Source organism: Eumetopias jubatus, unplaced genomic scaffold, assembly GCF_037043125.1.
Source record: "Eumetopias jubatus isolate StellerSeaLion01/CBP00866 unplaced genomic scaffold, mEumJub1_p1.0 scaffold_16, whole genome shotgun sequence".
In the NCBI taxonomy this organism is placed as follows: Eukaryota; Metazoa; Chordata; class Mammalia; order Carnivora; family Otariidae; genus Eumetopias; species Eumetopias jubatus.
In genome coordinates this window covers 77398477-77415800 of record NW_028274822.1, presented here as the reverse complement: position 1 = coordinate 77415800, position 17324 = coordinate 77398477, and the positions used below count along the sequence as shown (strand labels likewise).

Genomic DNA, 17324 nt, shown 5'->3' with positions numbered 1-17324 from the left:
CCATTTTGTTTATCTCTGTTCTAACTAAATAATTGAGCTGTGGGTAGTTCAGTCTGCAATTCTCATTCAGGACCTTGGGTGTGTTTTTGTTCACTGCTGCACAAAGCTCATTGCCTGCTACGTAGTAGGAAAGGTTGTCGGGTAAAATGCAAAAATCCCAGTTAAATTTGGATTTTAAACAAAATATGAATTATTTTTTCATATAAGTATGTCCCATTTGTTTATCTGAAATTCAAATTCAACTGGGCTTCCTGTATTTTATCTGCTACATCTGCCAACCCTAGTAGTAGGGTCTCAAAAAAATATTTGCGGAATTTGCCTTGGCTCGGCCCTAAACTTGCGGTGTCACCGTTTGGCCAACTCTGCGACCCTCTTTGGGCCTCACTGTCTCTGTCTGAAAAGTCGGGAGGTCGGACAGCGACCTCAGCGCAGGGATCGCCAATGTAGGAAAGTGCTGGGTGAACTGCCAAGGAGCAGAGAAGGAGCTCCGGTCGAGCATACACCTCCACACTGGGCACCACGCTCGACTCTCCCCACCAACGTGGGGGAAACCCCGATGCCGTCCCGGAGTCGCTGGGGCGGGGCCGAGGCTGTCGCCATGGAGACACGGGTAGCTGGAGCCCCTCCCCCACAAGGCCACGCATTTCCGCTGTGTTGGAGCCTTCTGATTGGTTGGCCGCCTGGACGCTACCACCAGCCCTGAGGCCGCAAAGGGGTGGGGGCGGGGTGTTGTCCTCGTGGGACTCGTGCCCTGAAGAGCTGTGCTTGTGGCCGCTCTAGGGGAGAATGGGTTCTCTGCCTCACAAGGAGAAAAAGACTGGGGCTCAGGTCCGAAGAGTGTGCACTCCTACTAGAGCTTATGTTCATGCCTCTCCCTGAGAAAGGAAGAGGGGGCGGGAAAGTCAGCAACGCCCCCTCGGGAGCCTATTCGGTCCCAAGATCTGGAGCACCGGAAGTGTTGGCGACGTGTCAGTGCGCCCTACTCTAAACCTTCCCTCCCAGGCCACCTTTCCTCTTCAGCTGCGGGATTCCGGGGCCGCCCGGGCGCTGCACCCCGCCGCTTCCGCATTGAACCGCCGCTTCAACCGAACTCTCAACCTGTGCGCGCGCTCCCTCTCGAGCCTGATGGTTGGGCCGGCGCCTGGGAGTGGCCACGCCCTCTCCCTCGCCTGGCAGCCAATGGACGGTCTTTTCTCGGCGGGGTGATGGGTAATTAATGAGGGTCGGGCGCTGATTGGCTGCAGGGTCGAGGCCGGGGGCTGGGCGGCGGGGTAGGTTGTTCCTGAGGTGGGAGGCGGCACCCGTGGCTGAGAAGGAGGCCTGAGAGCGACATGTCCCCGGCGGCCGAGGCAGAGCGGCCCGTGGTGCTGTTTTTCTGAGTCCGGGGCGGCCTCGCGGCCGGCTGAGGACGAGGGTCGGCGGAGGCTGCCCCCGCTGTGGTGGCCGCCATGCTGGGGGCCCGGGCGGTTGAGGGAGCCGCCGTGGCGCTCCTGCGACTGCTGCTGCTGCTGCTGCTGCTGCTGCTGCTGCCGCCGCCGGCGCTCCGGGGGCCGGGGCTCGGCGTGGTCGGCTCCGCGGGGGCCGGGCTACCCGAGAGCGTCATTTGGGCCGTCAACGCGGGCGGCGAGGCGCATGTGGACGTGCACGGGATCCACTTCCGCAAGGACCCTTTGGAAGGCCGGGTGGGCCGAGGTGAGAGCCCCTCAGCCGAGCCGTGGGATCCGGGGCCTGCCGTGCTGGGAGCAGCCGGCGGAGGGCTGCGGGCCCTGAGCCCCCTCCTCGACCCTGGAGCCACGTCTCTGGAGCCAAGTCTCTCTCTTTGCAGTTTCCTCAGGGACCCGGTCCGAGCTCAAAGCCTGGCGCTGGCTCGAAGCTAGGAAGAACAATTGAGGCAGAGTTGGCGAGAAGTTATATTTGGACCTCACATCCTGCATTTTCTTAACCCCTCACTTCCACCCGATCTGGGAAAGTAAAGACGAGGGCGGCCTCTTGCCACCTCGAGGCCTCACGGGTTGTAGGTTATCAGAGTCCCAGGCCTGGGGGGTTTTGCTCTCCTAACAAGACAGTTCCTGGTAGATTCCTGCCATCCCAGCACCGAGCCGCTTTTCTTACCCCTTCTGCGGGAACGGGGCTTGATTCTTAGCCAGCATAGGAAGGAATCTTCGAAGAGGATGGGCCAGGAAAGTTTGATGGTAGCCTCCTCCCGCCCCCCTTTTAGAGCTAGGAATATGTGCGCCTAAAGGTGGAAGTTGAGGCCACCCCAGAGGGTGGTTATATTGAAGCCATTCTGCACGTGAGGCTGATAGAGTGTCAGCTGGGTCAGCCAGTGTAAGATCTGAGTGTTGTGTTCCAGAGTGTGTAGAGCCTACCCTAAGTGGCCTTGAGAGGTATGATTCCAACGTATGGGAAAAATGATTTTGACTTAACTGACGAGCCGCAGCGGTTTTTAGAGAGCTGCGCAGTTCTCAAAGCTAGGGTAAGAATAGCCAGGGGAGCTGGTTAAACATGCAAATTCCAGACCTAGTAGACTAAACCCACGTTTCTGCACCAGGGGCTTCTGATGTTGGTCATCCCCAGACCAGACTTTGGGAGGATCTGCTCTAGACTCCTGTTTCTTCTGTAAGTGGGATTGGACAACAGGTTTAGGAGGGAAGTTCCATACTTCATGTGTTGGAAGGAGATTTATGTTGCATGCTGGGTTCAGAGGCTGCCAAATTGGCAGTATGCCATCTCCAGAAAACCAAGAGACAGACTTTCTCTCATTCTTTCCACAATGCCCAGATTTGGCTCTTGCCTTTAGGAAAGGGTTTAACTTAGTTCTTCCAAGATAATTGCAGTGTCCTGGAGTTTGTTATATTAGCGAGTTTATTGCTTCCATACATACATGTGAGGGTGTTGGGACACAGGGCTGTTTTCTGAAGTTCTATGTTTGTCTTGGAATTTAGTTAGCCCTGGCGTGTAGATCTCAGTAGCCTGGGTTCAGCTGAGTCAGGGCTCCAATCTTTAGCAGCTGTAACAGCAGCCAAAGCCAGACTTAATATAAGCAGGAGGTCATTGCTATCTCCATCCTGGACCCTTCCTCTTTCCTCATGGGTGTGGGCAGGGAGGAAGGAGCCCTTGAGGAAACTAGAGACCGTTTGTGGACTTTGCCTCTTGAGATAGCAGTGGTGAGGACAGTGTACAGATGGTTTCTCTCACTTAACGGATACCAGGCTTCACATAGGTTACATTATCCTATTAGGGTTATTGTGCAGAAGAAAAAGCTAAGACCATGAAGGTTTAGTTCCCAGCTTCTCCTCTTACTTGGAAATCCTGGTTTTAATTTGCTGGTGTAGGTGATTTTGGGGGTGGAGCGGGGGAGGTGCTGGTGCTTGTCAGCGTTCATCCTGTCTCTGTGTCCTTCCGTTATTGGTTCATGGTTGCAGTTTCTTTGGAGTTTATTGTAGCAGGTAAAATACTTGAGACCTACCCAAGCCCATGTGTACTGGAGCCCGGCATTTGGGGCACTCTATAAACAGAGGTTCCCTGCTCCACTCTGTCAGTATGACAAACGTGGACCATGAATTATAGCAATAGGAAGGGGTAGATGAAGAGTGGAGGCTGGTTGTCAGCTGCAGCTTGGACCAGCTTGTTGCAACATTGCACACTGGGTTCCTGAGAGTAATTTTTGGTGGCGTTAGATCTGGGCCTGAGACGTGGTTCAGCTTCCACTCTCGGGAGGCAACTCTGTAGTTTCTTTCTGTGCTAAGGAGTCGGCACCACTGAGGGAAGTGTAGCTGTTCACTCTACCTTCCCTTCTCTGGCACTGTTTAGGTAGGATGTGCCAGGTACTTGGAGACCCTTGCCTCAGGCAGCTATTTACACTAATTGCGGTAGGAGCTGTATGTCTTATTCTTTTGCCACATGCCTCTGATAATTGTTTCTGTCATGCTGAAGAAAGTTCATTTTATGTTGACTGAATTCAGGTATTTGTTGCCAAGTTAATCCAGATAAGGGTTTGGCCTGCTTTTGAACTTGGTGTTTCTCTGTAGTGTCTTTGTAGTTCAGCATTCTTGTAACTGAGTGGCCTAGGGCACCTAGTGGCTTTTGCTTTCAAAGGCACTCCATAATATTTGTTGAATTTCATTTCTGCCTTGAGGATAGCTAGTGCTCATCGGAGATACTTACAGCTTGGGAAAGGCTCTTTCAACTTGTGTGCTTCACCAGATGGTAGTACCACTGTGCTTCGGCAGTGCTCAACTTGGGGTTTTGGCATGCTGAACATTCTGGGTTCTTTTGAACTTGCTCATTGTGGGTTCCTCCTGACTGAGGAGGAAAAGACCTGAGAGCATAAAACTTGGCTTGGTTTTGGGAGAGGCTATTTCCTCTTAATAGAAAGATACCTGCTGAGCATTTGTATGACCTTGAAGAACACACTTTACCTCTCTGGGCCTTGTTTTCCTTTTTTAGTATAACCTGTGATGCTTTAGAAATCAGTGGCCCTGAGTCTGAAAACTCTTCTGTCCAGAATGGGTTAAAGTGTCTCTTTTTCTGTGCTCAGTGACCTTTTACATGAAGTTAAAACTAGGGCACATCATGATTCCAGAGGGGTAAAAAGGTGGCTTAGAGCCTGAGCCTATCAGATTACTAATTCTGTAAGCCTAAGGGAGACCCTTTTCTGGGCAGTCTTCCTTTTGGCTGGGGAGGGATTTGGCTTTGGGGAGATAAGAACTAAAAAGAGGATGAGAGTCCCTGCTCCCTCCGATTTGCTGAAGGCCTTGGGATTTGTTTCGGATTCTCTCCCTGTACTGTCACCTAAGAGGCAGGCTTCATCTGCAGGCCCACCAAGTAGCAGAATTTCATAGGTAGAGAATTTAAGTGGGTGGTAGCCCCCATTTTACAGGTGAGAAAACACCTGGAGAAAATAATTTGTTCCAAATCCCATCATAGGTGGCAGAGCCAGGATTCAGATCCAGGCCTGTCTTACTGTAAAACCGGGGCTGAATTTTTCGAGCAGCCTGGCTCCTCCATTGTCCTGAACTAAGAATCTTAGCAGCAGACATAATGTAGGCCCTTTGGCCCCTTTCCTTTCTGGTTAACTGTCTGAACTATATTGTGCCAACTTCAGCAGTGTGCTGATTGTGTACACATCACTGTATTTTAGAGAAATCTGTTTAGCTGTGAATACATAAAGTCTAAGGGGGAAAGAAAAAAATCCTTTTTCCTGCTGCGTCTCTTGGGACTTGGGGCAGATGCAACTTTACATGTGGCACATCTCCTGGGAAAGCCACTTGGGCTTTAAAGGGAAAATATTTAAAGGTAATTCCAAGGTTGTTAAGTAGTTTTTATTCACATGGCTGAGTTTTCTTAGTTGTGAGACTAAGGCTGTTACAGATTACATTACTGTCAGTTTCTCACTTTTTCCACTCGGCAAGAAAAGAAAAGATTCCCCACACATGCACAAAATTTTCTGTGTATCTAAAAAGCAAATCTAGTTAATGTTCCAAATTTGTAAGGATCATGGTTCTCATGGAAGAAGGAAATTCTTAGAACTCAAGTGGAAGAGAAATAGCAGTCTTTTAATCTTTATGGGTTTGTGCCCTGGTGTAATGGTTTGAGCCTGGGAAAGAGCTGAGGCGTGTTGGCAGTACATCCTTTGTAGTGCTACTTAGCACCCTTCTTTGATTTCTTGAGAAGAAATAAGAAAAAAGTCTGAAGACAAAAGTGCAATGAGTTTCCCGTTGCATTGTCTCATCAGGTCCACCTGATGTCATGGCTAACTGTTCCCTTACAGGAACTGTCAACAGTTATGTTTATTTTTTTGAGGGCTTGACCTTAGCCCCTGGCTCTTTTAGTTACTCTTTTACCTCCCTTGGAGATAAAAGATCCCCTTGGAGTTTTGTTGATTCAGAAGGTAAGGCTCCAGGGATGACTGCTCTTGGACATCTCCCAAAGGACCTAGGTGCCAAATATCTTCAGAGTCACTGTGTGAGATTGGAAGGTGGTCTTGAAATCTTAATTCCGGGCTGGGGGAGCGACTGGGCCTGTACCAAAATCATTGCTAAGTCTGTAGTTTGGAAAGTAGATTTATGGAACACTGGAAAGCCTCATTGTGTTTACATGATAAAGGAATCAGAGAAGCTACTTTCGAAGGAGGAACATAGCTATTCATCTCTGGGGCTGGAGTGTGGTTGGTGTCTTATGTTTGAGGAAGGACCCCAGTCTAGTTTGTTATGGGGCGGGAGAAAAACATACATAGTCTTGTCTTCTACCAAGGCTGGGGAAGAGGGTTGGGGGTAATAGAGGTTTTCTGCTCTTCTGATACCCAACTTTTTACCTTTTTTTTTTTTTTTTTTAATGTAAGCTCTATGCTCAAAGTGGGGCTTGAATACTCATAACTCTGAGATCAAGAGCCACATGCTCGACCAACTGAGCCACCCAGGTGTCTTTTTACTTTTACCCTGCCTTATTCCTTGTCAGTCTATGAAATGGGAAAGGTGGCTCCCCAAGGACTTGGGCATCTTCGGCCAGAGGTGCCAGTAGGACCTTGGCAGATTTTTTCTTGCTAGGATGGCTCTAGCCTTGTGGAGAGAATAGCATGGCTTCATTGCTCTGCAGGCACCTCCTTTGTTGCTGTTGTTAGTTCAGCAAAACATATTAAGTGCCTGTTTATGTGCCAGCCACCTTGTTAGGTGCTGGGGACACAGTAGGAACTTTTTTCTTCTTTCGGTTTAACTGGGGGAATGTGCAAGAGAGAGTAGGTGAGGTTGAGTTTTGTGAGTTTGTGAGAATTAAGGTGCTTGCATGTAAAGGAAATTAGCATCACACCATTCTTCTTATGAGCATGTTTCTCTTTACCAGCCTTGGAACTTTGTGAATGAAAATTATAAAAAGCAACTAAGCGGGTATCTTATTTGCGGTAAAGACAATGCAGAAATGACTTTCCTAACATAGCCTGTTTGTTTTAGACTCTTGAGCTTTTCTGAATGAAAAACAAACAAACAAAAAAACCAAACCACACACATTCTCTGAGCTTAATCATCTTGCAGAGTTCTTGGCCACCCCCCCCCACCCCGTTTTATGAGCTTTCTCTGAAGCTCCCCTTCTCAGGGAGCCAGGAACTGTAGCTATCGCCTGTTTTCTTCCTGTTACTCTCTGTGCAGTTGAGGAAAGTCATTTTAACAGGCTTTTAAAAAGTTCTACTCTGAGGGTTAGGGAGCTGTCGGGGTGATTAGTGTTTGGTTTCTCTCGCTTTACTCTTCCTTGGTAATGGCTCTCTAATTCTTGCCTTTGTGTCTGGTCTCTTTACAGCCAGGTGGAGAGGGGGTGGCCCCTTCCCCTGGGAAGGTTACTAGCATTGCCCTGGAAATGGCTGGCAGTCCTGGGGTCTCTGCTTTTTGTGTGTGTCTTGCCTCTGATGTGGTTTCTCTTTGTTTTTTGTCCACAGCCTCTGACTATGGTATGAAACTGCCGATCCTGCGTTCCAACCCGGAGGACCAGATCCTGTATCAAACAGAGCGGTACAATGAGGAGACTTTCGGCTACGAAGTGCCCATTAAGGAGGAGGGGGATTATGTGCTGGTGTTGAAATTTGCTGAGGTCTACTTCGCACAGTCCCAGCAGAAGGTGAGGCCTGGTCAGTGGGACATTGCCACTCTTGGATAGTCCCCTGCTATGGGCCAGAGAATGTAAGAGCCTCCCCAGAAGGGAGGAACAGGTGAGCTTTGAGGAAAAGCTGGATTCCTTCTGCCCCTAGAGAAGCAATGTCCCATTGCTCACAAGGCTGCACTTGCCTTGGGGGTTGGTGACAGAAGGCAATGCCAGACTCAGTTCTTGGCAACTAACTGATCCTGGTTGTCCTCCTCGGTTGTCAGCACCTTCTTGTTTTTAGCCTTACTCTTTTCCTGTCTCTTCTTGCGAATTTCCTTCTGTCCATGTTGAGCTCTTTGTTTGTATTCTTTGTTCCCTAAGGCCAGTATGAGACCTTGACAGTGAAAGAACATGGCTTTGATTTAGCTCATGTAAAGAACTCGGTACCCTTGACTATATCCAGCCCTGTCATTTTAAAAATTATTTCTGAACTTGAAGACCCGGGCAGGTACATGAAGTCCAGCTGCTAAAGGGGTATGAAGCTGATGGTTTTGACATTGTCCTCTCTCTCTCTCTTTTGTTTTTTTAAATCGTGGAAGGTGTTTGATGTGCGATTGAATGGCCACGTCGTGGTGAAGGACTTGGATATCTTTGATCGTGTTGGGCACAGCACAGCTCATGATGAAATCATCCCTATGAGCATCAGAAAGGGGAAGCTGAGTGTCCAAGGGGAGGTGTCCACCTTCACAGGGAAACTCTACATCGAGTTTGTTAAGGTAATGCTCTCCCTCTGCCCTCCCCGCTGAGGAAATGTTTAATAAAAGAATGGGTGCAGGGGGAATGTTCACTGCTGTGTGGTGCTGACCATGGTTTCCCATTTCCTAGGGGTACTATGACAATCCCAAAGTTTGTGCACTCTACATCATGGCTGGGACAGTGGATGGTAAGTGGCATCTTTAACCTCCTTTTTTCCTTGGGCTGAAGGATGTGGTTGAGGAAGCCCTTGGGGGGATAATTTAGCTGATCACTCTCGTGAGAACACTTAAAGCCAAATTGTGGGGAATCCAGAGCCAAACGGATGGGGATGAAGTGTAGCATGGTGCTGGCCATAAGCTTTGGAGTAAGGTCTGTGTTCAAATTTTGTTGCTGTCACTTAATCAGCTCTTTGGTTTTGGACAAATTCCTTTAACTTCACTGTAAATTTGGCTTAATAATGGTACCTACTGGTGTGCCCTAACCTTGGAGTCTTTTGGAATTGCCTAGAACTTGGCCTTATTTTCTTTCTTTGACATCTAATTACTGGGGGCAAAAAGGGAAAAGGCAAAAGGAGGAGGAGTCCGTTTGCATGTTGGTATGCTCTTAGAGCTCCAGCATTGCTGGGCTGTGCTGGACAAGAGTTTACTTACCAATGTCTCCTTGGCCTTGGGATCCAGCCTTAGGGTGTATCACTTTCTCAGCATTGTGATCATCCTACCCACCAGCTTCCCAGGCTGATTTTTTGCAGAGAAAGCTTGTGTCTAAGTGACTTTTCACCTCCATTCCACCTCTGTACATTTTCCCAACTTGTCCTGAATGCACCGGGGAGCCCATCCTGTTGTCTTGATGTGTCCCCAGATGCTGGTATTCTGACATCTAGGCAGATGTCTTGCCACAAAAACAGATTTGCAGCTTGATTCGCTAAGGAGGAGGCAGAGCAGAGGGGTAGTGGGTGCTGACAGCCCAAGGCTCTGTGGCTCAGCTTTTCCTCAGTTGCTTCGTGAATCAGAAGGGAATGTGGGATTGCGGAGGCTGCAGGAGGGATTTGAAAAGGTTAAGTTTAGGGTGTTGGGTCATTGTCTCTGTTCAGTCTGGTCCTCCCGCGGTTCTGAGAAGTAGGACAGGAAGAGGAGCTAGCGAACCTCCCTGGGTGCAGGGCTTGTACTGTGTCTTAGTTAAATCTAAAGAAAACTAGTGTTTGCAGCAATCTGCTCTTCTCTAGGCCAGGAGCTAGTTCTGCTACTTCTCTTTTTTCCCGTAGACCCAGCTTAGGTCATAGCATCTCTTTATTGTAGCTCATTTACGGCTCCTAAGGGTCTCACTTAAATGCTGTGGATCTCACTTAACAGGTGTCTGTTTTCTTGTGTCAGATGTACCAAAGCTGCAGCCTCATCCAGGACTGGAGAAGAAAGAGGAGGAGGAAGAAGAAGAAGAATACGATGAAGGGTCTAATCTCAAAAGACAGACCAATAAGAATCGGGTGCAGTCAGGCCCCCGCACGCCCAACCCCTATGCCTCGGACAACAGCAGCCTCATGTTTCCCATCCTGGTGGCCTTCGGAGTCTTCATTCCAACCCTCTTCTGCCTCTGCCGGTTGTGAGAACAAATACCATCCTGAACTGGGTGGAGGGGTGAGGGAAAGAAACCAAACATGTTGGTTTTGGTTTCTGTATTTTTCACAGTGATTAACAAAAAAAACAAACAGACAAAAACCACACACAAAAATTAAAGGAGAAAAAAAGAGGCAGAGTGGGTAGAGAGCAGCCCTCATCCACCACTGGTCCCAGCCCTGCTTCAGTCCTTATGCTCTCTTTGTGGCTGGCCCCAGCCGTCTCTTTCCTCTCCAGGGTACTTAGGGCAAAGCGGATCCTACGTGTTCAAGGATCCTCGTCTGCACACCTAGTGGAAAGGACTCTGAACCCAGAGCAGACACAGTTCCTTTTTTTAGGTTAGAAATTAACAGCAGGGAAATGTCATCTTACTACCTGAGAAGACCAGTGCTGGGAGTTGGGTATGTTCTGAAGTGACGTCCAGATAAGTTTTCAGATGCCCTGGGATTGAAAGTGTGTGTGCTTTGTGTATGTGTGAAGGTGTATAATTTGTATGATAAAGATGAAAACAGAGGGGGATTAAACAGAAAAAGAAAGAAAAGTAGATACTTCCTTACTTGGAAGCCTTTCTGGTTTCAGCCTAACGATGGTTCCACCTTAAGTGTTTGCGCTTTGTCATTGCTTGTCTCCCTGACATGTGCCAGTTAGAGGACTGTCTGGTATCCAAGACAAATAGTTTATGTCAGGTCCTCAAGTTGCCTCTGACTTGTTACCACAACAAATCATTTTAATTTCAGTGCCTGTTGGGGACTTGATTTCCTCTCATTTTTCCCCCCTTAATCTGGCTCATTTGAAATCTCTTCTCTCTCTCCCAGTCATCCTGCTAAGTTATTGCCAAGAAGGGAAGGAGACATGGGGATTTGGGGTTCCCTTTGCTTGAATGTCTTATCCTCTTACCACCTCACCTTGTTGGTACTTCCCTCCCTGGATCTCTGAGCCAGCAGCCAGGAGGACCTGACCTAGCAGTTCTTTTACTGGCCCCTCTGTAGGGTCTTGCTGCCAGGGGACAGGGGTGCTTTCCAGCCTGCAGCAACAGAACACTTGACCTTAAAAGTCTTTTCTGGTCTTTGGATTAGAAAAGGCTTATGTTAGCATAACTTAAGAGCCACCTCAGAGACTTGAGCCCTACTAAGTGACTGACCCCTGTTTAGAGTGTCTAGTATCTGATGTTCATTTTTTCCCATCTTGCGTCTGTGGCACAAGTCAACCGGTTTTGGTTTATGCCCAGGGCTGCCCCACGGAACTAGACTGATTGTTTGTATCTGGCCCAGGGGTGCCTCTCACTGATCTTAATAGTATGCCCCTCTGCCCTTTCATCTCCCTATCCAAGTTACAGTTGAGTTCTTGGTGTGATGGGGCTGAAAGATTTCCAGTCAGCCATAGTCCTGGCAGCTCTGAAGCCAACCTTAGCATCTAAGTGTCTGTCTTAAATTCCCTGGAAAAACTTCTGCAGGAAATGAAGCTTCCCTGTTCTCTTCCTTTCTGGTCACTGTTATCCTTTTCCCAGTTAGGGCAGCAATGAGGGAGGACCCAGCCAAGCTACCCTTGTAGCTTTTCTGTGGATGGAAGGCAACAGGATTAGCTTCTGCTTGGGCTGGAGCAGCATAGAATCTCAGACAAGGCTCATCATTTTAGAATGTGTTTAATTTTGTCTTTTATTTTTTTTTAATGTTTTAAAGAGCTCCATATATTTGAACTGTTTGTTATGTGACAAAGTAAGTAGGCTTTGGGCTCATGTCCTGGGTTTTGACTCTTGATGAGTTACTCTGGGCCAGCATTTAGTCCTTTGAGAGTTGGAGCCCTTTATTTTAGCTGTGACTTAGGCCTCAGTAGTAGGGTATTGAGTCAGGCATCTGGATGGCTGTGGCCTGAGGCCGCAGTAAGAGGAATACTTCTGGAGTCCTTCACAAAGCTCCCTGCTTTAAAGGATGGCATCCTATGGCCTTGGTCCTGGGGACCCCCTGCCTGGGGCAGTGGACATCCTGACTGTTGATTGGGCTTCTGACAGTGGCTTCAGTTCGTCTTCCATCAGAAGTTCCCACAGCTGTAGGCCACTGCCAGTGAAGTAGACGAGATGAGGAAGGAGGATGTGCTGCCTCCATTTTGCCTTGTTTGTTAGTTTGCCTGGGTCTCTGAGGAAGGAGGGGTCCCGCCTCCTCACCTCAACCCATCCCTTCAGTGACTCAGAGTCTCAGAAGGAAACCCTGGCTCCTGGGGCCATTTCCTAATGGTACTGTAAGCCAAGCAGCTTTGCTTCCAAGCCCACCCCTGTTTCCAAGCCCACTTCTTTCCCCTGAGCTCAGGGATAGGGATGGGCATTTTCCTCTGCTTGTGTCCGAAAGGAAGGAACATCCTTCTGTGGCTCACAAAAACTAAAGGAGAAGTGAGGAAACAGGACGAAGTATGGTGGGGGCCCGGGTAGAGTCCCCTGGAGCCAAGCCCACCCAGCTAACAGAGCTGCCCAGGGCCGGTCACAGCTGGCCCAGGATGCTGAACTTGAAAGCTTGTTTTTTGTTTTTGTTTTTGTTTTTTTTGGCTCCTCCAAGATGATATAGGTACATGAAGTTTAGGTTAAAGGGGTGGGGTGGGGCACTCTGTATTTTTATTTTTGTATTGTGTGTGTCACAAATTACTCTGTTCATCGTTTGCTTTTTGCACTGTTTGTTCCCCTGCCTATATTTTGAGCTAGTGCGAGGACCAGGCAGCCATGCTGCCGGGAGTCTATCTGGGGTTGGGAGGTGATGAGGGATGCCACTGAGACCTGGGGAAAGGGCTATCTGGGCACTTCTACTGGATCCACGCTCCCTTAGGTTTTTAGATTTCCCTGACCCCAGCTGGCCAAAGCCAAGAACAGATGGCCAAGATGAAACTCCTTTTTTGGTTCAGTTTCTGGGTAGACCACACAAAGATGTCTGCTGGGGATGGGCTGAGAATCTGCAGCCTAGCTCTGATTTGGGTCAGGGGCCAGGTGGCCGTTGTGGGTTTTACTCACGCTGACTGAAATGTTGTGCCAGGAAATAATCTGTGGGACCCATGTCCCCTAAACCAGGTCCATTTTCCCACAAAGTCTCCATTATGGAGGAGAAGCTGCTCAGTGGATATCTTGAATTCTGGTGACTTGAAAGATGGTGACACGTGAGGGTCAGACTCCCGGGGGGGCCATGGGGCCTACAGGGCCACCGGCTGGTTTGAGAGTGTGACCTTCTTCTCTTTTTCCCACTGTTTGCCTAAGAGATACTGGCCTGAAATTGGGGGATCACATTAGAGGTCAATTAGACTTTGAAGAGCTGAGGTGAAGTTAGGTTTACCTCCCCCTTTCTGTGCCTGGAAACTGTTTAATCCAGTTTCAGAATTGTGTTTTGACTTCTTTATCTTTTTGGAGAAGCTTCTGTTTTAAGGAATTTCTCTTCCTTCTTATCCTGTCTCTACTTTCTCCTGAGAACGCCTGGCCATGGCTTCTAGAATCTCAGTTGAACTTCAGAAAACAGCAGCAGTATTTTCCCTTTCCTAGCAGGTATACTCCTTTCTCTAGAAATTGGCTCACCTTGGGAAGCCCAGGGAAAGAGTCCACAAGTTCTCTACCCTCCCTGGAGATTGGGGCAGGACCCACCCCCGGTCAGCACAGTGCCTTTTCCTCTCCTGCTCTGAGCCAGGGTGGGCATTCCCTCTAGATTCAGGTCTGGGCAGGGGTCTTACAGTCCCTGCCATGGGGCTGCTTCCCCATCCCTCTCTCCCCTTCCCCTTTGCTGGCCGGCTCTGACCTAATTCAAGTGTCTTCTTGCCTCGAGGAGCCTTAATGGCATCAAGTGGCAACATGTAGTATTGTCCTCCATGCCTCTCCAAAGGGCCTAGGAGAGCAGGTGAGCTTTCCAAACTGAGAGACTAACAGATGCTCCTGTTCAAAAAGGAAGGAGGAGGAGGAGATGCTTTGGGCCTCCTCCTGCTGCGGCCCTGGGGAAGGAGCCTGGGGTAAGGCTAAGTGATAGTGCAGAAGCAGAATCAGAAACACCTGGGATGTGTTCAGAAATCTTAGAAGAAGTCTGCTTCTCTTCTATGGAAAGATCTAATTAGGGTTCAAAGAGCTCTAAGAAAATTGCAAAGAAACCTTCATGTTCAAGCTTCAGAGAGATCAGAGTAATTTCTCCCTATCCGTCCGAGCTCGGACTCTTTGTGTGTTTAGACCTCTCCTGGGGCAAGAGGGCTAGGTTTCCTCATTTTATTATGAGACCAGATTGGCATCAGTGGGTCAGCTGCCCAGCTAGGGCGGGTTTCTTTGTACAAGGGTGGCTTGCTGCCGATCTAGTTTGTCCTTCCCCAGCTGCCTTTTGGCTAGCCTGCCTTCGGTTGCCAGATCATTCTGATAAGAGCAGGTGATGTGGGGACTGGCTGGGTTGGCAGGAAAAGAGCAGGATGGATCTCTTGGGACGGTCCCCTCCCACCTCCCCCGTCCCCCCAGGAGTATAAAAACAAGGAGCCAGGATTGTGCTGGCAGCCAGGGAAACAGTAGTCCTGTTAGAGTTGGCAGGGAGGGCCCTGGCACCTCTCACATCCATGCAGGCTTGTGAGATGGGGGCACATAGCACCAGGAGAAGCAGAACTTCATTCTCACCTCTATTTTGAGCTTCAGTGCTTTATTTCACTATGAGGGAAAACAACAACAAACTGAAGTGTGCTTTCCGTCCTTTCAAAGGACAACTGTCGGGAAAGGAGAGCTGAGTTGCCAGGTGGGAGGGGAGAATTGGCAGGGAGATCTTCACGGCAAACCAGGAATGAGGCGTTCTTGACTCTTCTCTTCCCTGGTGTGTCATGATCCAGGGAATGAAAAGAAATTTGACCCTGGATTAGTCCCCTCCTTGGATTTTCCTTCCACCATGTTCTCACACGCTAGGACCAGCTGCCCATTCTGAGCTCAGAGCAGCCTCTTCAACCGTTATCGGCCTAACCTGGCTTGTCAGGAAACCCACCCCGCCCCTCCAGATTGGGCCTGGCTGCTCTATTCTGTACCAAGTACTGGAGAATAGTGTCAAGTTCATAGTAGCCCTGGTAGCTCCTAGATTCCCATCCTCTCCCTGCGGAAGTCAAACCAACTCTTTGTCTGTAGCCACAACATGCATTTACAGCAGCACAGTGAGGGGCTTTGAACCTGGCTGGCCCGGGAAAGCAGTAGGGGTGGATAGAGCTGTCTTTCCTTCTGGGCTGTCTCCATCTGTCCCTACCCTTTACATGCCCCGCCCTACTCCCACCAAAAAGTAAAAAAATCAGGATGTTTTTCACTGTCCATTGCTTTGTGTTTTAATAAACAATTTGCAGTGACACTCTGTTGAGATTGAGTTTGAACTTGATTGCAAAGAGGTGAAGTGATGGGGTGGGAAAAGGGAGACCCCGGGGGCTCACTTGGCCGCGAAGGGCTCTCCTGTGACAAGACTAGGGCTTTTGTCCATTTTAGCCGGGATGTTTGTTTAATGGAATGAAGTTCTGTAAAACTCTGCCTGGCCATTTCAGCCAGTAGTGCATTCAAGGAAAAATAAACAGTTGTTTTGTTTCCACTTTCACTGGAACGCCAGGCCATGACTGTCTCCCTCCCAGTGCACATCTTTCACTCAGCTTCCGTGACAGCCTGTGGACAGACAAAGCCCTGGGACAATTTTCTCCACCCCCCCCCTTTTTTTTTGAGAGCGAGAGCACGCACTGTGGGATTGGCGTGGGGAGTGGGCAGAGGCAGAGGGAGAGGGAGAGAATCTTGAGCAGGCTTGACGTGGGCTCAACACAGGGTTCAGTCTCACAATCGTGAGATCATAACCTGAGCCAAAGTCAAGAGTCAGATGCTTAACCAACTGAGCACCCACATACCTTAACTGCTTTCTCTTTTTCTAGTGTGTTGTCAGTGTTGAGTGTACATTGGGAAGGGGCAGAAAGACCAGAGGATGTTCTTCCTGTAATTTATCTCCCTTGTTTTATAGCTGAGGAACATGAAACTCAAAAAACTTAAGTAATTTACCCCAGGCTAGTCAGCAAACGGTCAAGGCAGGCTTCGAACTCCGTCTGTCTGCCTGCAAAGCCCATGTTCTCTCTAAGGCTGTAAGGATAATGTTAGATACCTCTTATGAAGCCTTCGAAATGGATGAGGCACAATGCCAAGCACTTCTACAGATGTTACTCCTATTTAATCTTCAACAAACCAGTTGGTATTAGCCTTTCATAGGTGAAGTGACTTGCTCAAGGCCATACAGCCAGCAAAAGACAGAGCTGGTATTTTATACCCGCACTCTGGCTCTTGATCATTACGCTGTTATTACTCTCATTACCTTTCCTTTCCCCACGATGCTATGCGACTGGCTTCAGACTCCAGAACCTACCTGCTAAATTTCCCCAGCAGGAATGGAGGCTGCTGGTATGAGGAGAGGGAGGGAGAGTTTGGCCTACCTCCCTCAGTTACCCCTTGAAGGGCAGAATTCAGTGCTCAGCTCCAAGAATGAGGCCAGTGTTGATGGAGTCTGTTCTCAGGGCCCTAATAAACCAGGAGGCCCACAGAGCCTCTTTCTTAGCTCGAGCCCACCCATAACTGGAATTCTTTACTAATTCAGACCTAGCTGTTACTATTTCAAGTAGCTTTCCATGAGCTGCCAAATGGGGGAAGAGACCTGAAGAAGCCTTGCTCTAGGGAGTTGCAGGGAGGAAAACTGTCTGACAGAAGATCTTGGGCCAAGTGCTGGGGGTTGGGTTAAACCACTCCTTGGGTCCAGATCTTAATCTCGCTAAGGAAATCAGGCTCCCGGTTGGCTGGAGCCGGTGTGCTGGACCTTTCTCCATACTTAGTACCCCCACCCCCCCACCCCTTATAGGGGAAGAGAGATGAGTTTTCCCCACATTTACTGGAAAGCTTGTTGCTATTAGCAGTCATGAGGGGTCAAGGCAGAGAGGAGGTGGAGCAGGGAGGTTCTGGAGCAGGATTGCCTCTGCTCTCTAGCAACCTGAGATGGCAGGCACCTCACCGCAGGACTCTGGCCCAAGAGTCGTAGTTTTGTTTGTTGCTACCCACGTATATGTTAGTAAAACATAACCCCACTTGCTTTTCGGCTTGGCCTTGTGCTCAGACTCGCTCTCCTAGGTTTCCTTGCTGCTGCCCCTGGAGTCCGTGTGTCACTTCCTCAAGCCTGGTTTCCAGCTCGTTTCCCCTTGGCTCTTTCCAGTCAACACACTCTCCCGTCCAGCTCCATGTCTTCTCTCTGTCCAGCGTGCCTGCCCTCGGCAGAGGGGTCCTGCAGAAAGGCTACCGAAATAGGTTGGCATAGTGACCATTCATGAGACACACTCCCTGGCACCAGCATTGTGCTTTTTGCTTTTCGTTGCTCGTTTTCATCTCTTCTTCACTGTAGCCCTAGGGGAGAC

At 49.2% G+C, this 17324-nt stretch overlaps 1 protein-coding gene across 1 annotated transcript; it reads left to right on the top strand.

Moving 5' to 3' along the window:
• The first annotated feature begins 1296 nt into the window (after positions 1 to 1296).
• MLEC (malectin) lies at positions 1297 to 15250 on the top strand. The gene is made up of 5 exons (XM_028116557.2): positions 1297 to 1692; positions 7427 to 7605; positions 8169 to 8345; positions 8455 to 8512; positions 9696 to 15250. Exons 1-5 carry the CDS (start codon positions 1449 to 1451, stop codon positions 9923 to 9925), a joined length of 888 nt encoding a protein of 295 aa, XP_027972358.1. The 5' UTR covers positions 1297 to 1448; the 3' UTR covers positions 9926 to 15250.
• Positions 15251 to 17324: the final 2074 nt, after the last annotated feature.